The sequence below is a fragment of the Pyrgilauda ruficollis genome, unplaced genomic scaffold (genome assembly GCF_017590135.1).
Source record: "Pyrgilauda ruficollis isolate IOZ18807 unplaced genomic scaffold, ASM1759013v1 scaffold55, whole genome shotgun sequence".
NCBI classification, from domain to species: domain Eukaryota; kingdom Metazoa; phylum Chordata; class Aves; order Passeriformes; family Passeridae; genus Pyrgilauda; species Pyrgilauda ruficollis.
In genome coordinates, this window is record NW_024527155.1 from 9,517,667 (window position 1) to 9,538,541 (window position 20,875).

Sequence of the window (20,875 nt, forward strand, 5' to 3'; positions counted from 1 at the left end):
GAATAGCCCCAGAGCCACCATGCTCCCCCAGCCATAACTGCACCACAAAAGCAGCAACGTGGGTCTCGTGTGGCAGCTGAACCTGGGCCCATGGCAGTTCTGGTCTGGACATGGATCCTCTTGCAAAACTGCTTGGAGCTGCCTTCTGCCTTTCACTTCTCAATGTGATTTGCAGCTTGATGTAAGCATAATTTTGGTTTCTCTGTCATGCCTTTGAGAGCTGAACTATCAAGCTTTGTGTAAATTTAAAGAAAAAAGCCAGTCTTTTGTGTGAGAATGAAATCCCTCAGGAAAGAAGTTGATCACACTTGGAGTTGTGTTCAAACTACTGCAGCAGAACCTAAAGGCAAGTGTGGTGTGGCCACTCAGTGCTGGACATGTGGAGGGCTACTCACATTTAGTAACTGTTTGCTCAAGCGAAGCCAGCACATCTTTATTCAAAACCAAGCTGCTGTTTGGTTTGACCCAGTTTTCTAGCCTGCAGGGAAGATCTCTTGCTAATCACCAGTGTGTTGTATGTGGGTCATTAAATGCCAATAGGTGCTTACAATCTCACGTCATTGCTGGGCCTGGATTCCTCTCCACCAATCTACACCAAGTGACTTCACCCAGCTGGCAGGCTGTAGGACTTGGGCCCCAGAGGAGTTAAGGGGTTGCCAGCCTCCTTCTTGGGGTATGCTTCTTCAGCATTGGCCCTGTGAGGGAGGAAAAAAGGCAGACTCCTGCATTTTCCAAGTGTGGGTACCTGCCTTGCAACTGCCAGCTCTTCAGAATGTATGCTGCACAGCTTACCAGAGACTTTGGTTTCTGTGTTCATATAAAACTATTCCAGGATCTGCTTTAGCATTATGAAAATTGAGTTTGAGTCTGTAATAAGCTGAGAACTGGCCAAGAGTATTTTGCAGATGCTCAGATAGTTTGGTGAGATGAAGTTTCCCAGGCAGACAGCAAAACATGCCTCATTTTTCTGTCCCTAGCTTGAAGTGACACTTGGAGCCACTTTGCTGTGCAAGCTGGCATCACTGCAGGAGATGACTCATGGGCACCTTTCTTTTATAATGTGTGGGCTTGTTGCAGATCTTGTGGTCACAGCAATGAGGATTTCTTGTACATGCTTCTTGGTTAGTTCTGTCTTCCTGGAAAACTTACACTGCCCCTGCACCCAGACAGAGTGGCTGCAGGGCATGGCAGTGTTTCATCTGTGTCTGTTTTTCAATCACACCCTCTTTAACGTGATTTTTCTTTATACAATCTGTCAGAATCTCTTTCAATGCCTGCAGGATTTATGATTTCTTGAAGATACAAACCACTCCTGCTTCCCCTTCAAAAGGAGAAGTGATCTCTGACATTTCATTGTGTCTCCAGACAGCAAAGCATTGTAGTCCTGGGTAGGAGGCAGAGGAGGGAAAATTTTAAACATTCAATTAATCTGTTTCCTGTTGTCTTTTTCGCTTGCACTTGGCTGTTGTGGTAATGGGCACCTGTTGTGGGGGTTTTGGGTAGTTTCTTGTCTGCCTGCAGTTCTAGTTTTGAAGACATAGTCATACCTGACACAGTGAAGCATCTCTGAAATTTTCTGTGGTTGCTAGTGGGCTGGCTCTCTGCTCAAAGGGAAATGTCTGCAGGATCTAGTCCTGCTGGCTCTCTGGCTGTGTCCTAAGCAGGAAAACCCATGGGCAAGTAGAGTGAAAGTCTGTGTGGAAGTCTGTAGATGAGGAAAGCACTTCAGTACAGAGTGATATGGCTCCTTTGAGTTGCAATTTTACATGTATTCCAGTTCCTCATGTAGGGCCTTTAGTGACCTTGAGGATGAGCTTCAAACCTGTCTTGAGTGACTGTCTTCCATTACTGCTCCTTGTGTCTAGAACGCTTCTGAGCTCCTGAGAGGTATCCTGGAAAATTCTTTTGTCAGAAACTTGTGGTTTTAACCCCAAGGCTATTTGCACCTGAGATTTCCAGGGATCGCTCTAAAACTTGAAATAAACATTGCAAACCTTAAGCTGAAAAACTTAGAGGATTTGAGCCCAGATGCTGAGGAGTGTACAGTTCTGTAAGTCAAACCTATAATAATTTGATCATGATTGTATTCCTGTTATGGGAATCCCAAGATTCATAGCTTAGTCTGCCTTGGTTTTAAGTACCCAGTTGCATTTGGGGATGTTTGTTTGAATTAGAGTCATATAAGGGTTGGCCACAAGTGGATTTCATTTGGGAACCTTCACAAGTGCTTCATTTGTCATTCGTGCCTTTGTTGGGATTCCTGACAGGTACCTGACTGCTGCTTGGTACTGAGTGGGTGCTGGAGGGGGCTCAGCTCTTGTAAATGCTCTCCCTGACTCAGCTGGATGATCAGCTGATGTTGGCTGTGACCTGCTGGTTCTCAGATTGAGCTGGTTTTGTGTGGCCTCTCCCGTGCTAGTTGAGCTTGTTAACTGTGAGCTGTGCAATTGCACATTCCTGTGCTGTGGAGTTAAAGCCTCTGGTTGAAGAGGGGCTGCACTCTTTTGTTGGAATTGGTCTCATGTTTTGCACAGAATGAACAGTGGTCACAGCCTTGTGTCTGTCTGTTAACGGGAAATTTAGCTGGGTGATGTCCAGTTTTGGGCAGAAACTGCAGAAATGAAGTTTCTTGCTTGGGGAATTAGAGAGTACTTGGAAAATCCAACTTGCTTTTAGAGTCCCTGTCACTAAAGCTCTTGCTCTGGTCTCTGTTTTCCTAGGTGAGGATCGCATTGATGTCCTGTCTGAGATCTGGGATCACTATTTTACAGAGACTCTTCCTACACTCCAGGCAATATTCTACCCAGTCCAGGTAATCCTAATTACAGTTCAGTCAGGTGAAGCAATGTAGCTGCCATGCCTGCTAATGGCAAGTGGTAATTCTCTGCCAGCAGCACTGTTTGGCCAGTGGCTAAATACATGTCAAAACTAAACTAATTCTTGGAGGAAGTAGAGTTTCTCCAAGTATTAACTGTAAGGACTGCTAAAATCTACTGAACAAGCATGGTGTTTTGGGCTGAATTTATTTCCAGTTGTCTACTCTCTGTGCTTAGCTAAGTTTGCACACTGAAGCTGTTGGACTATACCTCATCTAGACTGAAGCTCTGGAATATTTGTATTTATCATTCCTTCATTTTTAAATAGCTGTGACTGTTGGCGCAGATGACAACACTGACAGCTTGTCTTAGAGGTATAAATCTGAAGACTAGATCAGGAGAAAATGTGTTTAACGCACCCTAATGACTTTTGAAGGGCTTGTATCCCATTTGTGCCTTTGGGAAATCCTCAGCTGGGTTTTTGAAGCTTCAATAAGGGGACATGTAAATCTATGGATAGAGGAAGAATGAACACTTTATGTGAAACCTTTTACGCTGGGTATTTTGAAGGCTGAGTATCCCATCAGAAGTGTTGAGCTGTATCATTTTTTAATGTAGTTTTACTCAGAGTTTCTATATGAGCAGTCTAATTACCTCCCCAGCCTATTTTGACTTTTCTGCCATCAGAGAAAAAGAAAAATGTACCTCATGTGGAGAATGACGTTCTTGCAAATGCTAGCCTCTTCCCCTTGACTTTTGCCTCTTCTGGAGGACATTATTTCCAGAGCCTTTTAAAATTATTTTTCCCTTGTATTGTTTGAAAGGCAGCAGGTAAAGCTTAAAGCTTGCCCTTTTCCTCTAATCCTATTAAAGCTGGCATTTCCTAAAAGAGAAAAGACTTCTGCAAAGACAGACACTAACCTTTCCACTGTGTTTATTTTTGTTCTTTCTGTGCTGCAGATGCTTGAAGGTAGGTGTTTGGCAGGTAAAACTGTGCAACTATAGTACCCTCCCTTTCTTTCCTTTTGCAGCTAACTCACAGTGAGGGAGTGACCTATTTAAGCAGGGGTTTGTCTGCACTGCAGCTACCTGTGTACTGTGGAAGCAGTTGAACTGACTGTGTCATACCCACTGATGCTAATAATTCTGCCACTTACCAGAAAAATGTACTGCCCTGCTATTAAATGTCTGTGATGAGAAATGGGACAGAAGTTACAACACTGTGGATGAAGCTTTTGGAAGTAACTTAGTGGTAAAAGGATGACTATGAGATGTTGAGATTCTTTGAAAGCGTAATTGTTTTGCTGTATTTGTCCTGTTGCAATATCTGAGTCATTCAAAATATATCAGCAAAGCTGTAAAGTTTGGGAAGTATTGCCACTTTCTGGATGAGGAACTGAAAGGTAAACAGACAGGATATTTAAAGCTTTGTAGGCACCTAAGTACTACACTAATGTGTGGATTAAACTATCTAAATACATCCAAGAATTTAACTCAGAGTGAGCTGCTCTAGGCTATCACAGAGAGTTGCTGGTGCAGCAAGAAATTGCTCTTATGCCAGGCCAGTGTCCTAATAACAAGATTGGGCTTTTCCTAGAAATAGGGAACTGTATGTAACCACTTATGTGGTGTGTCACAACATGTGAGGAGAGCTCATCCAGCTAGTGCCTTCCATCACACTGCAGTTCTTTGTACACTGCTCTGGTAGATGGGAAAGTTAATTTGTTCTTGATTCCCTATCCTTTCCTGCAAATACCAGCAGGATTTTTTAGTTGTGCTCTTCTGTGATCCCAGCAATTACCTATTCAGAATGAAACTGAATCAGCCACATGTGTGAGCATATGTTACCAAAGGTAGTAACTCACACCAGCCCCATATCTCAGCTAAGTTTAACCCCAAGGCTCGTAGCTCTTGCAGAAATACGACCTTTAAGCAGCCAAGTTGGTTAAATTGCTGTACAGAGGGAAACTGTGTAAACAGGTCACTCACTGCTTTTGTATAGTTGCAGCTGTTGATGTAACTATTGGTGTGGAAAAAAGAATAGCAAATCTTGTTTTGCTTGGCACAGAAACATATTTGCATTTTGAAATGGGGCATGAAGTTAATGGGACTAAACTGCATAATAAAAATAAAAAGTTTGCAGCTGCTGAGATATAGTTTCAAGATAGGTACTGGTCTTTCCTGCATGTTTTTCCCCTACACAGTTATGGTTTGAAACAGCAAACTGCTTTTTTTTTATGGCCAAGCTCCCCTCCATACTATTGGTTTTAATTCATATTTACATATTGATAATGCTGTTAATTATGACATGCAACCTGTTATGAATTAATGATTACCTGCTGTTAATTTATTCTAGCTAAATATTTGCTATGTTATGAGTGCTAAATATTTGCTATGAGTGTGTTATGGAGATCATAAAATGATTCCCAAGCAGACCATGGGGCAGAGATTAACATACTGAGAAGAACAAAGCAAATTTTTCAGGCTGGAAAGTGCTAGGCAGGGCTGGGAGGAAAATTTCTGCTACTGAGTTGCAGTGGGGCAAGAGAAAGTCATACAGATATTAAACAGAGCAGAGGGGAAGGTGGTAACACCAGAATGTCAAATGGAGTCAGACTGTGTTTAAAAATGCTGAGATATATCATCTGTTAAGCCTGCTCACTTGTGTTGTTGATGTAAAATAGGAATGCCTTGCAGAGGATATTAAAGCTGTTGCTTTTTAAAATTGTGTTTGGTTCAAGCAGTCTTGCTAGCTTTCCTCCAGCCTAAATCCTAAAATCTGTAATGGACTAACTTGTAGATTTTTGTCATATCAGCAAGGTCTAAAGTGCAGATGTTGAGCAAAAAGAGGGTGCAGTATAGGTCAGAGGTGGGTTTAGTTAAGAAATATTCTGAAACAACTTTGTTCCCTACCAAACCTTCTCTGCTTTTTCAGCTCCAAGTGCCAGAAGCACAAGCTACATCCAGCCTGGGCTTTTTTGTGAACAAATTGGATGGCAAGTGGGTTTTATGAATACATACATAGTCATTTGGTGAACTACAGGCCCATTTCTGGCTTCACTCTAAACCTAGTGGTGCCACCGATGAGGCGATGCCCACTTCAGAATTTGTGAGACTGAGAGGGAAGAAATTAAAGAGCATCATGAATCCTCAACATGAATGACGAGGGGGTGTTCTGCCAGAGCAGCAATGGGCAGAATAAACTCTCCTGTCTGTGTGCCCATGTGTTGGTGTGATGCTTACAGATCCCTTTTTCTACACTTGGATTTTGCCTTCTTTGTTTCTTTAGGGTCAGGAGTTGACTATCCGTCAGATTGCTCTTCTTGGCTTCAGAGACTTGGTCTTGCTAAAAGTGAAGTTGGAAGAAATCCTTCCCCTGGTCCAGACAAGGGTTCCAGCTTCCATTGTCCAGATGCTGTTAATTCTACAGGTGGGGAACCTCTGCTCTTCTTCCTCTGACTCACTTGGGTATCTAGACCTCGTTGAAATCATACAAACACCGGAGGAAAAGTGGAGAGAGTAGAGAGTGTGATGAAGGGGGTGTGATATGTGCTTATTTGGGAGTAGTCAGTGTTAAAATGTGAGCTGAATTTGGATGCCCTGGGAAATTTGAATTTGGAGCTTTCCTGGGAACAGGTAAAGATGTTGCCTTAAAAGAGCTGGGTTTTGGGGGTTTTTTTTGGTACCTCTCCTCCCCATCTAGGAACAGTGTTAGGACTCTTTTTTTCACACAAATTTTCATCTTCTAGCTTGTCTGAATGCCTCTTTGTGTCCTAATTTTCCTGATTTCTCAGCTTTGCAAGGACAGGGCAAATGTCCATCACATCAGATAATGGAATTTGGGATGGACTGTGGCTCTGGCTGCTTGACACCAGCACCTTGGCTGGCTGGGATGCTGAGTAGTGCCCATTAGAGCAGAAATAGCTTTTGTCTGCAGGCAAAATGAGAGGCCATCTTTCAAAAGCCTCTCCCAAGAGATGTAGAGCATCTGTGGTAACTATCCTCTTTATCCAGGTCTCAACAGAATACTTTCCAAGCATGCCAGATATAGCCAGTTTTGGTTTTTTCTCATATTGCCCAGCCTGACAGTTCTGAAAAATGCCATCTTACATGTTTGAGTTGATAGAATCATAGAATGGTTTGGGTTCGAGGGGATCCTAAAGATCATCTAGTTCCAACCTCCTTGCCACGGGCAGGGACACCTTCCACTGGACCAGGTTGTTCAGAGCTCCATCCAGCCTTCCTCTGAACCACGTGCAGGACCTTCCATTTGGCTTTGTTGATTATCACAAGGTTTGCACAGGCCCATACACCCATGCCTTTCAAAGTCCCTCTGGGTGGCATCCCTTCCCTCCAACACACCACACAGCCTAGTGACTTTTATTTCTTCTCCAGCATAACGGGTGTCTGAGAATTAAACTTTATGAAGCACAACCAAAATTGCAAAGTGGCTAAGCTGGTAGTTCTATATGAGCTCTCACTGTTCTGATGTTCCAGTGACCCAGACTGGAACAGCAGGTGATACTAAAGTGCTACTTCAATTTCCCTGAATGTTTTTTAATACAAGAATCTTGAGAGCAAAGAGGACCTCAAAGCAACACATGTGAGGAAAAAGCTTATTGAGGCTTTGCAGGAAGTCAAGTCTGAATGGTTTCTGAAATTGCTGTTAAATTGGTTGGTGTTATCTACCATCTTCACAGCTGTAAGCTGAACCACAGAGGGTGCTTTGCCTGCAGTCCTGCCTAGGGAAAGAGCAGTGCTTTGCCCAAGGTGTGTTAAGGCTTTTCTACAAAGAGGTGTTTTCTGGTAGAACTACCCTGGCATGATTACATTGCTGCAGTACGCTGTGCACATCCTCAGTGTGAGCACACCTCGTACCTTCCTGTCACTTGCTCAGAAAAAAGAACTGCCTGCTCAATGTCCATAGGGTGTGGCTGTAACTTGAACAAGGAAATTGACCTGAAAGGCACCCAAACCTCCATCAGCTCCAAAAGCTTTACTGACACAGTTGGGATATTCCAGTACAGAGAGACTGGAAAGACCCCAGACTTTATTCCAAAATCTTTTAAGGGTTATGTTGACCTTTTGTGTTTGATTTTCAGAGTGTCCATGAGCCTACTGGCCCTACTGAGGGCTACCTACAGCTGGAAGAACTGGTCAAGCAGGTGGTATCGCCATTCTTAGGTTTGTGTGAGGACCACAGCTCCTCTGGTAGCACCTGCTTGCTTGGTAAGAAATGCACATTGTACTGAAGCTATTACTGGGGTACTCAGGTTGGGTAACGGGAGGCATTTGTGCTGGGAAAGGAAACAGTGCATGACTCCCATGAGAGGCAGAAAACAATGGCTGAAACACCCTTGAAAAGGCCCTGATTAATGTTTCTGGATACAAGTTTTTGTGACAGGCTTTTTCTTGTCCATGGCCTAGTGAACTATTAGTGCCCCATCACTGCACACAAACCCCCGCAAAGTCTCTCCGGACATGGACTGGATTTTAAAACCCCTTTGTCCATGCCTGGTGTACTGCTTTCACCACAGTGAGAGACTGTACCTGGTGCTTTGCTGCCTGCTTCAGCTGCTGCATCAATCAGCTTTTGCAAACAGCAGAACTGTTGCATATTAATTCTGAGGGATGACAGGAATTTTGCATAAAGTCTTCCTTCCATCTGAGGATTCTGTTTAAAAAAACTCCAAATTAAAATTCTGTGTTTAAAGTATGGATAAACACGTCTAGGTGAGAGAATGGGCACCTCACTTAAGGAAGAGCATGCTTATTCTGGGAAACTTCTTCATGTGATGCAGGATTCTGCTTACACATGTGGCCAGCCAGAAGAGATTGGCTAGGTAATGGGGCATAGTGTTACTGATTTGATAGTCAAGAAGATTTAAATAGAACAAGTGAAGAAAGTTCCAGTCTCCCTCTGTTTTTGCTAGCTTTAGCCTTTGCTTCAATGCAAAATTGTAGCAAGCTGGAGACCCACAATCTGTCTTGTACTACACTTAGCAGCATATGGGCAAAGATGGGCTTGTGGTAGAAGAACTTACTGGAACTCAGACAATCTGTGCCTGTAATAAACCCATGGCATTGCTTTAGGAAAACTGTGGCTCAGGATTTTTGTTCTTGTGGTTGCTGGGCAATCAGATATCTTCTGTGCAAGTGAACATGGTTGTACAGTTCAGCATGGATTTGCAGATCTGATCCTAGGGCTCAATCTAGACCAAAATCCCCAGTAAAAGTTGGACTTTGACAAATGTGATTGCTTTGCTGTTTATGGACAGCTGCATGCTGCTGAGATGGTTTAAAAGGTAGCTGCCTGACCTGTGCTGAAGTTTCTAGCCGTCCTGGATTTCTGCCAGCTGAACGAGGCATTTGTGCCATTAAAAAAAAAAAAAAATAAAAAGGAAACCTACACAAGCTGGCCTTGTAAAGCTCATATGCCTTAAAATAATTGAACTTACTTTGATTTTAGCTCTCATTTATTTGTGTATATTTCCAAAGTGGCCTTTTACCCTTGCTCCACCCTGTGCTGAGCATGCGGAAAGAAGGAATTTGTGTTTGCAGTACAAGACAGGGACTGCAAACCAGCACTTTTCTACAAATAATCTTGGTATTTTCACAGTGCTGCTATGGAGGTGGCTTCTATTCCTTAACTTTCACTTGTGATCAGACTTCTTTCTCTTCCCTCTCCCTCTTTCAGTCACCTTTTTGCTTTCTCAGAACCGGTTTCTTCTCTCACTGGACAGCTGGTAATGATGATGAAGCCCAGTAGGTTTCCTGTAGTAGCTTTTGGGAGAGGGTGCTGTTGGGCTTTGGGTGTGCTTGCATTCTACAGAGCTGCTCTGGAGGCCAGACTGCCCTCTGGGCTGGAGCCTTCAGGGTAAATGAGTGTTGGGAAATGTGGCTGAAGCTGTCTGCTCCCAGCTGTGAGTATACATAAGGCTTCAGCCTGCAAGGCTGCTGTATCTTAAGCTGATTTAAAGCAGAGAGGTGTGAAAGGGACAGGACCCCTCAGAGAGGGGAACTGAAGATGGCAGCATTCCCACCTGCTCTCTTAGCACCCTTTTGCTTTGCCTGTGTAAATTAGCCATAACCTGCATGGTAAGGATGGAGTATGCCAAGGGGATCCAGCTGGCTAAGAAACAGGGTTTATATTGGGGATAGGCGAGAAGATAGAACAGCCACACATCACTGCTGATCTGAGGTTGCTGCAAAAAAGTCCCAGAAAAACTCCTCCCAGTTTATATTCCTGGTCATAAGGCACCAAAATAAAAATAAAATTTCTAGTTGAGCTATGCAGAACAACTCCCTTAAGAGACTCTTTTGTGGCCAAGAAAGTAAAGGGGGAAAAGTAAAGCAATAAATGCATGTTCAAAGTTTAGACTAATTTCACCTATTTTTTTTTCTCAAAAGAGTCATATCCTAATGCCCTTTAACACTACAGCTTGCTGTGGCTTGAGCTGCAGATGAAACCTAAAGAGTGTATTTGCTGTAACCAGTCTCAGAAATTATTTTTGCATACTCTTAAGTGTGAATGAACCATTTTTAATTGATGTATTACAGACAGTACCAGCATGAAGTGGTGGCTCACCTGTTCCTCCCTGCAACAAATAGTTTTTTTTCTGCTTTTCTGCCTGATACAAGCTCCCAAAATTCTTATGACCTTCAGAGATGAGTGCTTTGCTTCGCATTTTGTTACTCTTACCTTCTGCAGTCTTGGTTGGAAGCCTTTTATGTGGTTTAAAGGCTTCTGACTTTATGAAATGAGACCCTGTATTTCAGTGAAGTTTGTGAGAAACAAAGAGACACAGGGAATGGCTCCATCAGGTGCTGCAGGGATAGACCCACAGGAGGTGTCCAAAATCACATGGTGCATTGCAGGGGGGTAGAAACCAGCAGGTGAACAGTAACAGTGTCTGATTCAACCTGCTGGGGTGGGATTACAGTGAGCCAAGGCAAAACTCTGACCCCTGCATTCCTACATTCAAGCTTTCAGTGTCAGAATTGACATGTGCTTCATAGTACTGTGCTGGGGACTGCACCTTGGGACCATGATTTAGACCTGGCAATTTTCCTCCTTAATGTTTTGCTGAGCAGATTGTACAGCCCAGACCCACCCATTCTGTGTCACTGACTTTCCTCCTCAGCACAAATACTGCCTTTCCCTTGTGCCCCTTTTCTTTCCCCAGGCTGTTGTGGACTGTTCCTGTGCACTCTTAGGTATTTTCTGTGTCCAGGCTCCAAACCAGATGTGTTGCAACGTGAATGAAATGTTCTTTTTCTGGAATGATCTTTAAAAAATAATGCCAACAGAATGGCCTGTTCCTAGGCTAATGTAGAGACAGTGCAGTGTAAGCATCAGGAATTTTACATTGGCAACAGCTAATGGCACTTCCTGAGAGAATTTTTCAGGAATTCCTGAGAATTTTTCAGAGACAGGGATGGCAATTCCAATCCCCAGTGAATGTGTTTTTTAGAGACTTGTGCCACTGTAGTGTCACTTATTTTAGTGAACCTGCATGTGAGAGTACCTCTACTTGGTCTTCACCCCTTGATAAAAGAGAAGATTCTCAGGATGCTAGAGTCCCTTGGCTGCACTGGTGACATTTTGGCTCACTTCTCTCGCAGGCACCAGCCCCTGCAGTAGGACGGGAGGTCTCTCTGCTCTGGGGCAGAGGCAGATCTTCTTTCCCAACACCTAGCAGTATGAACTAGTGAGCTCCTGACTGTTTTTGAGTGGTAGTGCAGTGGGGCACTCTGTAGCTGCAGACTGAATTCTCTGTTCCCCGAGGCCAGCCTAGCAGTGTGGCCAGTGCTCCGTTTGCGTGCTGTTGACCATTCCTGCTTCCTCTTTCTCTTCCAGAGAGACGGTACTCCAGATCCTGCCCGAAGGCCCTGACCCCGCTGACAGAGCAGGAGGGCGAGGCTTACCTGGAGAAATGTGGGAGCGTCCGTCGGCACACGGTGGCCAATGCTCACTCGGATATCCAGCTCCTGGCCATGGCCTCCATGATGCACACGGGAATGGTGGCGGAGGAATCGGACACTTCTGACCAATGCCTGCTGCTGCAGCCCAGCTGCTTCGGCCACAGGCAGTGCTCCAGCGAGCCCAGCATCGCCGACGGCCCCGAGGGAGCCGTGCCTGCAGCCAGTAGGCAGGAGCCTGCCCAGCTGAACTGCACCTCTGTCAGCTAGGAGGAGGCTGGCTGAGCAGTGGAGAACTATATGCGCCAAGCTGGACAAAGTGGTGTGTCATCCCTGCTGGGAAAAAAAGAGAAAAATAGGAATTTTGCTCATGTCATTGAAATGGGCTCGAGGGTTCATATGGCTGAGGATGCTATCTAGATAGGTTCTTTTGCCAGCCTGGGATCATTGTTGATGGAGGTACCAGGCTGCTCCCACATGACCACTGAGGGCTGCAAAGGTTTTGCTGTTGAACAGCACAGTCTGCCTTCTGTAAGCTTTCTCTCTCTATTATTATAAACTTTTTGGCATCAGATTTCCTTCTTTTTCTTTGGTATGATACAAATTGAGTTCTTTCTGCTTTTCTCCATCTTTCCCAATTGTGCTTCTTCTTTGTTCTTTGTCCCTGCAGTGGAGGCCTCTGTGCTCAGTGTTCTTTTGCTTCTGGTGCTTCGTAGTGAGTGCTGAGCACTTCATTTCTCTTTTAAAGTTGAACTCAGGGATGAAGCCATTTGCATCCTGCAGAAAGATCTGCTGAGGTGGCTTGTGAGAGGAGGAGAGCCTTCGTTTTGCTTCCCATGGGCATGGATGAAAAGTCCAAACCAGAATTGATCAGACTTACTTTTTTCCCAGGCCTGAAGAGAACTGAGTATATGTGGAGTGTGAGCTGAGTACTTCATATGTACTTTATTTGGTTCCAGTCATATCTCGGGGATTCTGGTATAAATTGGGTGAAAAGGATGGCTGGGGTATGTAATTTGGCTGCAACTGTACTGAGCATCCTGGCACTGGGCATCAATTTGCTCTCAAAATGTCAGTGTTGATAGGGCTATGATGAAAGAGAAAATCAAATGGATAGGAGATGCTGCACTTGTGTGGGAGATGTAAAGGTGCTTCTCAGCACTGGGCCATCGTTACTCCAGATCGGGAGGTGATGATCAGTATTTCATCCTGGGCCTACCCTGGTACTTTTAGCACTCATGGATTTCATGAGACCGAGGATAGTCAGCAGGGTGTGGAAAGGAGTCCTGGCTCAGTGTATTCATGAAGTGCTCCTGACCTCCAGTGGTATCTGACTCAGTGCAGTATTGCTTTTAAGATAAAGTGAGGGCTCTTTGCAGTCTTTGGTTTTGTTTTTATTGTAAAGATTAGGAGTGGGTCCGGTTTGCAGGTGTCTGTGTCAGGCACTGCAGCCCGCAGTGTCTGCTTTGTAGCATCGCCTGGTGCTCCAGTGCTGCTTCTGTGGGGACAGAGCCAGTCTGAGCTGTCCCTGGGGTACTCTGCTGATGTCTTGCTAAGCAGATTTGCGAGTGTTATTATAGGCTTAGAGGTGAACTGCAGTGCTGTCTTAAATGTCAAATCCCATTAAAAATATGGACACTTGAATCTACTCCAAGTGGTACTTGGTAAATAAGTGTCTCTTGACAAGGAAGCAGAAGGTTTGGGATGTTTTTTGAATGCTATGACATTAATTGCAGAATTTTCCCTGCTTCTCTTGGGCATTAAACATCTTCTCCTCCATTGGCTTCACTGGAGTACAGCTCTGACCTGCCAGGATTTGGCATTAGTAGCATATGCAGCAAAAGGAGAGCTGGATGGCAACAAAGCATCAGAAATACCAGCTGTGAGCACAAGCCATGCTGCCTTGATAAATGAGGGTGTTGCTTTGTCTGCTGTGGTTTGCAGTGTTGAGACAGGTACTTGGAAGAGTCTCCTTTTCCCTCCTGTCACTGGAGCTCTTGGCCCTTGGGGAAAGGCCGAGTGTTTGGATCACCAGCTGTGCTTTCCATGTCAGGAGAAGAGGTTCAGTTGTGCTGGCTGCCTCCTCCTCCTCCTCCGAGCACCCACAGTCGTGCAGAGGCCAGGAAGATTTGCCTTTTGGCAGCATTCCCTTCAGGTGGATTGTAGGATAAATTGCTCTCTTGTTCATAAATTGGACTGACCAGGCCAACTTACTGCCATGTGCCCCAGGGCAGCCATGGATTGTGGTGGAGCTTCAGAATCTCTGTGGTGGCAGCCACAGCATGCTGGACTCACCTTGGCACAGTCCCTCCAGCGTGGGGCAGATGATGGTGTCCTGCTCACAGTTAATTTCTTTGGCCCCTTGCTGTGATTTAAAGTCTTCTCTTAGTCACACCGAGGTGTGTGGCAAGTGGTCACCCTGCAGCATTTCAGTTCACTCTTATGAATGCTTTTCTTTCTGTTTCTCCTGTAACCCATTTGCCTTCTGTAAATACCCAAACCATTTCGATTACAGAGCAGCAGCCTCTTTTATGGTGAAAACTAGAACGATATATTTATTTCCGGACATATTCTTGGATCATCTCTAGGGCTAATAGGAATTAGTCCTGGTTTTAACTTGAATTTCTTTTGTTTTACACATATGTATGATTTTAATTATTTTGGTTTTGTATCTGTTACTTTGCAAAAATTTGCACCAAGCCATCCGAATCATGCACTTGCCCCATTGTTTTGTTTTTACGGAGAATTAAAGCTGGTGGCTTTACTTTGTGAACTGAAGTAAACACAACCTGTTCTGTAAACCACACCAAGCGTATGGTCATGACCACCACTTTTACAGCCATGTGAGATTGCACAAGCCTCTGCAAGTGCTTTTCTTTTGCAGGCTGGGTGAACCTGAAGGTGGCTGGAAAGCTGTTCCATGGTGGCAGTGTGAGGCTGCCCTGGAAGGGCCCTGGGAACAGCTCTGAGCAGCAGTGCTGAGCAGCTGCTCTCTGCTGAGGAGGCTTTCAGTCCTCTGGAAGCAAAGACTGTCCCCATGCCAGAGCTGCAGCATGAGAAACACTTGCATTTTGGATACAGGGTTCTGGTTTGGCGTTGCACTGTGTTACTGACCATGTCACATGGCTGTGACAGGGCCACAGGGTGGGTCTTTTCTACCCTCGTGGTCACCAACTTGAGAAGACCTCCTGGAGGAGCTGTCAGAATGGGAAGAAGGAATTTCTCTCACCACCTTCTGAAGTCCATTACCTTCTACTTCAGTAATGACCTAGACTGAGTCCCTTCTCATCACACTGAATCTGTCTTCCTTTTTTACTCTGTCTCCTTCTTAAGGTAAGTGATTTATTCTGTGTCCATGCATCATAAACTTATTGATGGGGCTATGCTTAGTACCACTGGCCTTTTTCCTGATATTCCCCATAGCCAAGCACATGTTTTTATTGCCAGAAAGCAGAGCTGTTTCTGGTCCTAGCCATGTGGACAGCAAGTTGGTGTGGTTTTTTCTTTTTTTTTTCAATCAGAAGACGTGCAGTATATCTTGCTGCTGACACTGATGGCAGCAGGGTGAACACTGCAGGGTTTGGGTTGCCTTTTCTTTTTAGGTCCAAATGGCAATGGGTTCATCTGGAAGGCCTTTTGACACTTGCCACTGAGTCAGCAGATGGAAAATATTTGGCTCTTAGAGGCAGCCTGTGTCCCCCAGATAGGAGAACCTGCAGGTCTAGTGAGAGACAAATTGTGATATTTATGGTATGCTTAGTTATGCAAACTTCTTAATTTTGCTGTAGTCTCAGTATAGGAAACCTTCCTAACTGGATTCCCTGTTTCTTCCCAGCCTGGCTCCTTCCCCATGCCAGCAGCAGGACTCCTGGACCTGGCACAGTGCATCTCCGTCACCCTGAAGGAAAGTTGTGTGTTAGATAAAGCCACCAAATGGGTGTCCGAGCTCCTGAAAGAGGCCAGGCTGGCTGTGTTCCCTGGCTGCCCCTTCCCCACTTGGGACAGGTCTGCACAGAGCCAGCACTGCTTCCTACTCAGGAAAGCAGGTGAGAAAGCAAGACCCACCCTGGCATGGATTCCCCTCAGTGCCCAGGGAGTTTCCATGGGGTACCTGAGCTGGAAATTCAGCCCACGGTCAACATTCTCTGTAGGAAAGTCACTGCAAATTTTCCCGTTAATTAAAAGTGTGAAGGGCAGGGTATTTGGTATTTCCCTGAGCAAAGAGGAGGCAATTAGTCATCCTGTTCATATTTCAAATATGGAAGGAGGATCTGGCAGGACAAAAATAGGTTAAATGGGATATTCTTGCTTGCCCACACATTTGGAGAGGGCTTTCTCTTCCCCCTGTGATCCCAACAGCTCCAGGTAAGGGCACCAAGCATTCAGCTACATAAACAAAAGTTTTAAAACAGAGGCAAGAACTTTTAAAGCAACTTTCCAGCAAAGGTACAGCTCATTCTCATCAATGTGGTGCTCAAAATGGCATGCTGTAAAATAACTGCCACCTGAAGAATTGGCTGCGTTTATTCACTACTTGCATCTGAAGATATCTGGAGTACCCTTGTTAGTTATTTCCACCTAGGAGAGCAGGTGCTGTATCATTGTTGTGCCAGTGTACATCTCTCCTGTGTGTAAGCTCACCCCTTCCAGGGGGCTAATCCTGCCCCAAGCACTTCTTGTGAAAGCTGTCCTAAGTCCACAAGGAGTGACAGCTCAGATGTTTGAGTAGTTTGGGTGCATTTCTCCAAACCAAGGGATGAAAAAAAGTGACAACTCCAGTGCATAAGTAAGTGAACTGAAAATTGTCATTAATTATCAACAGTAACTTGCTGTGCATGGCCAACATGATCTTGGGGCCACAAATATGGGCTCGTGTGTAGGTGACTCACTTGTCTGGGAGAGAGCAGTAAAGAACAGGTATATGCAGGTAAAGGAAATAGCTGACTAGATTAATCTTCACCTGAATGATTGGTATAACAGAAGGTAGAGGTTTAATTATAGTTTGATCACCAGACTTTGCAATGAGCAAAAGGAAAGCAAACTCCTTAAACAAAAAGACAATAGCTTGAAGGGTCCCACCTACCCTAAATTCCTGCCATAGCACAGAGCAGATTTTCTGTAGATGTGATTTGCAAGAGTATTCAGAGAATTGCTGTTTGAAGTGTCTCTCATTTGGCTTCAAACTAATTCCCTCTTATGCTAAGAGCTAGTTGATAATTCTTGTGACATAATTATTATAGACCGTGCAGTTAACAACCTCTGTTACATTGGAAAATAGATGGGAGTCAGAGAATCATTCTTTCTGAGCTTGAAATTTATGAAGACAGCTGCAGTGGCTCACACACAAGACTTTTCTGTGGTTGTTGAGTCTTTGGGGTTTTTTTTTTGTTTTTTTTTTTTTTTACTTTTTAAAAAACTTTTTTTTGTTTTTTTTTAAACCTGAAAGAGTGAGTTCTGTTAGAATTGCTTGGGCTTCTCAAAGACAGACCAGTTACAAGACGCTCAGTCTTCAAGTCAGTACTGCAACAGGACTGCCTAGAAAATGACAGAATTTATTTATATTAAATGTCAGTAAGGAACCACAGACTGTGCCACAAATCACCTGCCCTGCAGGCCTCAAACTGATTTACACCCATCACTGGTAAGCCAGCCCTCTTTTTCACTGGGGGTTCTTAATCCTCTTCCCACGAAAGGCTTATTGACTAACATATCAATGGTTGTTAGAGTAGAAACTTGTTCACTCTTGTTCCCTGTGTATCTATCTCATGGCTTCACTATGACAAGTGCTAAACCTGTCTTTCTTCAGGCACATCTCAGGCTGATGGACTGTGTATTTGCTGTGTGGTTGGATATAAGAGATGGGAGGGTGGGAGAAGCTGTTCTGCAGGAGAGAACTGACAGTATGTGTGAAAAGTGCCTCTTAAGTGGTATATGCACCACATCTAAAAAAAAACCTCTGTTCTAATATATTTTGTTTTGTGGGAATGGGGGGGGAGTTCTGATGTGCATTTGGAACTTTGAATCTCAGAGATTCAGAACCACTGTCCATTAGAAGTTTGAGTGAATGCAGAGGATTTCTTGTGATTTTCCCCCATCCTGTTGCTTTTTTCAGAAGACAGCAGTGGATGGTGATTACATGCTGAGCATCGCTGTGTTTGGTAGTGCAGATGGAGCTCCTCTGAGCTCCTCCATTCAGCCTGTCACTGAATGTCATCAGTCCCTCTTCTGGCTCTTAAATGTTCAACACCCCTCTTCCCTGAGAGCCCTGCAGCAGACTGCAGAGATGCTGCCTGCTGGACCCACAGTCCTGGTGAAATTCAGTGGCTCATCTTCAACAGCACTGTGGTAAGGAACCTTTCCTGTCTGACCATCCAGGAGCTGCTCTGGCAGTCACACTCCCACCCCCTGAGCTGTGGGAAACCCAGAACTGAGCTGTAAGGAAACCTTTTCTCTGACTGTGAGTGTGGGGTGTGCAGCAACCCAACAAGGGCACCCATGGGGTTACTGGAGCCACCCACTGTGAAGGGGCTTTGTTCCCAGCAGTGACAGTCTGGAGTGGTGGGAGTGTGACTGCCGGAGTGACTCCTGAATGGTGAGTCAGGAAAGTAATAAATAAATACAAATAAATAAAAACAAAACAGGAAAGTTTCCTTAACAAGATCAGGGAAAAGGAGCTGCCACCATCTAGTCATTCCCCTGTCAAAGTGTCCTGTAGTTGTTAAAAAAGTCCTGCTCTTTGAAATCAAAGTAAATGCTGCAGTAAATGAGACCTGAGAGCATTTGTCATGAGCCTCCTCCTAGCTTATTGAAATCTATGAGCTGGTGTGAACAAGACAGCCATGCTTGTCAGGCCAACAAACAAAAAAGCCCATTTTCAAAAGCTTATTTCTTTGGCTTTGCCCAATGCTTAATCTAATCCACTGTTTGTCTGCATCAACATAGCTGTCCTCCTTTGCCTGGGATTTACAGCATGGAGAGGAAATTGTTCAAGATCTGGACCTCTCTCATCTCTTTTCTTTTGTTCCTGATTAATTGTCGCGGTGAGCTGACTGACTCACAGAGCAGGTGATGCCTTCAGAGGGCAGCAGCAGTCTCTCTCCCCTCCTCCTCTGGCTTGGCAATGCTTACAAAGACTCAGCTCTATAAGAAAGAGAATGAGGGTCCGTTCAGCAGCAGCAGTCCCCTGTTTGTAGGGTCTGTGGAGAGACCAGTGGAGCAGAACCAGGCCTTTGAGGGAGTGACTATTTACTTTGCAGATGTGTTCTTCCTATTTTGCTTGTTTGGGATTGCTCTTATTGAGGAAGCCTCCAATGAGCTTTTGAGAGTCTTAGGAAAGCGAATTCGTCCCTGTCTCTTACCTTCCAAGCCTGCCCTCCCTTCCCCAGGCTCTGCCTGGGACAGTGGCACTTCTCACCCTCTGTCCCTGCTGTGAGCACTGGGTGCTGTGGAGCCTCTGGCTCGGGTTGTACCTGGTGTTACTGCAGAAAATTTGGGTTTGGGAGGAGGAGGAGAGCACAACCCATGGGCCAAGCCCTGAAAGTCTTTTTTGCAGTGAGGAGTCCAAAACTGAACACAGGATTAGAGATGCAGCTCAAAGGAACTATGAGTAAGTACAGTTCCATGGGAGAAAGGCTTACCCACCCTTTTACCCTTTCTCATTTAGGTAAGGACATGTGATGGTGCTGGATGCACAGTTCTGCCTCAAAAACCTGGGGACAGTTGGACTGAAGTGGGGAAATTTTCGTTAGAATTTGTTTTTCTTATCTTTGTATAGATACATTATTATGTATTACACATGATCTATTTATAGCATACATTTGTATATATTTAATACATCAATATAGTACTACATTTAATAATTTAAAACATGTCTCTTTATGTATATAGTTATTATGTATCTATATACATAGAAATGTACATGTAAATATATACATGTAAATATATTATGTATCTATATACATAGAAATATACATGTAAATATATACAAATGTATGCTATAAATAGCATACATTTGTATATATTTAATACATCAATATAATACTACATATTAGTATTTATAGCATACATTTGTATATATTTATAGCATACATTTGTATATATTTAATACATCAATATAGTACTACATTTAATAATTTAAAACATGTCTCTTTATGTATATAATATCTTTTTATTTTTGTATTGAGTTTGTTATCTTTATAATTATTTTATTTATCTGAGACTATTACAACTGGACTGAGAATATACAGGAACCAGAAATAGGCAGAGATTAAAATACAGCTCCTTTGCATTCACACCTTGGTTTCCACTGCTGTTTGAAAGCAGCCAAGAAACCCACTGTGGCAGTTTATCACTGTCCTGGGTGTTTGGTGGTCTGACCTCCCTTTTCCCAACAGTACTGATTTACCTTTCAGGATAATTATACTTCTACCCATATAAAGTCTAAATCCCTTCCATTCCCAGAAGATCCAAAAGTACACACTGTACAGATCACTGAGATGAATTCAAAATATTCAGCCCCTGTATTTTATCTAGAAGGATGAGTACAGGCACATGCCCCAATAAAGGACTTTTGCATGAAGAAACTCAAGCTCAGGGAGTTGTTTCTAGAAGGTGAATCACACTGGAGGCACTTGCTTAGGCAAGTCTAAACTCCACACTGTGAAGTTTATCACACCTGGGTGTGATACTGAAACTAGGAACACTTGTATGTGTCACTTTTCCCTGGCAGTGCCTTTGCTCCTTAACACTCTGTTAGCAAAGGCCAAGGTCATACCTGCCTGAAACTATTCCTTTATTAAAGGCAGCAACAGAAACAAAGTTAAATCTTGGAGAGAAACAAGTCCATGCAGGCAGGAATACCGGAATAGAATACAAGGGCTAACTCAAGCATACTGTTGTAGGATTTAACAGGCCAAACTCCTGGACTTCACACCTTCACCTGATACTTGCTGTGTGAGCAAGCAGAGAGAGGAGCAGCTGAAGACAGAAGGGAAAACCAGCAAGTTACTAATACTGGTCTGTAGCAGGAGTCAGGACTCTGCACATCAGGTGAGACAAGGAAAGGTTTGTGTTGTTGCCTTTTTCTTTTTTTTTTTTTTTTTTTTTTTTTTTTTTTTTTCTCCGGGGTCTCATTTTAT

The 20,875-nt window shown here is 44.0% G+C and overlaps 1 protein-coding gene across 2 annotated transcripts in view; it reads left to right on the forward strand.

Annotated features, from left to right (window-relative positions):
• PRR5L (proline rich 5 like) overlaps window positions 1-14,542 on the forward strand; it is a 42,917-nt gene extending 28,375 nt beyond the window's left edge. For both annotated transcript variants that reach the window (XM_041481264.1, XM_041481265.1), the window contains exons 6-9: window positions 2,721-2,812; window positions 6,106-6,246; window positions 7,919-8,045; window positions 11,677-14,542. In XM_041481264.1, the coding sequence (XP_041337198.1) occupies window positions 2,721-2,812; window positions 6,106-6,246; window positions 7,919-8,045; window positions 11,677-12,008 (692 nt within the window). In that variant the 3' untranslated portion in view covers window positions 12,009-14,542. The remainder of the gene's footprint in view (window positions 1-2,720; window positions 2,813-6,105; window positions 6,247-7,918; window positions 8,046-11,676) is intronic.
• The last annotated feature ends 6,333 nt before the right edge of the window (window positions 14,543-20,875 follow it).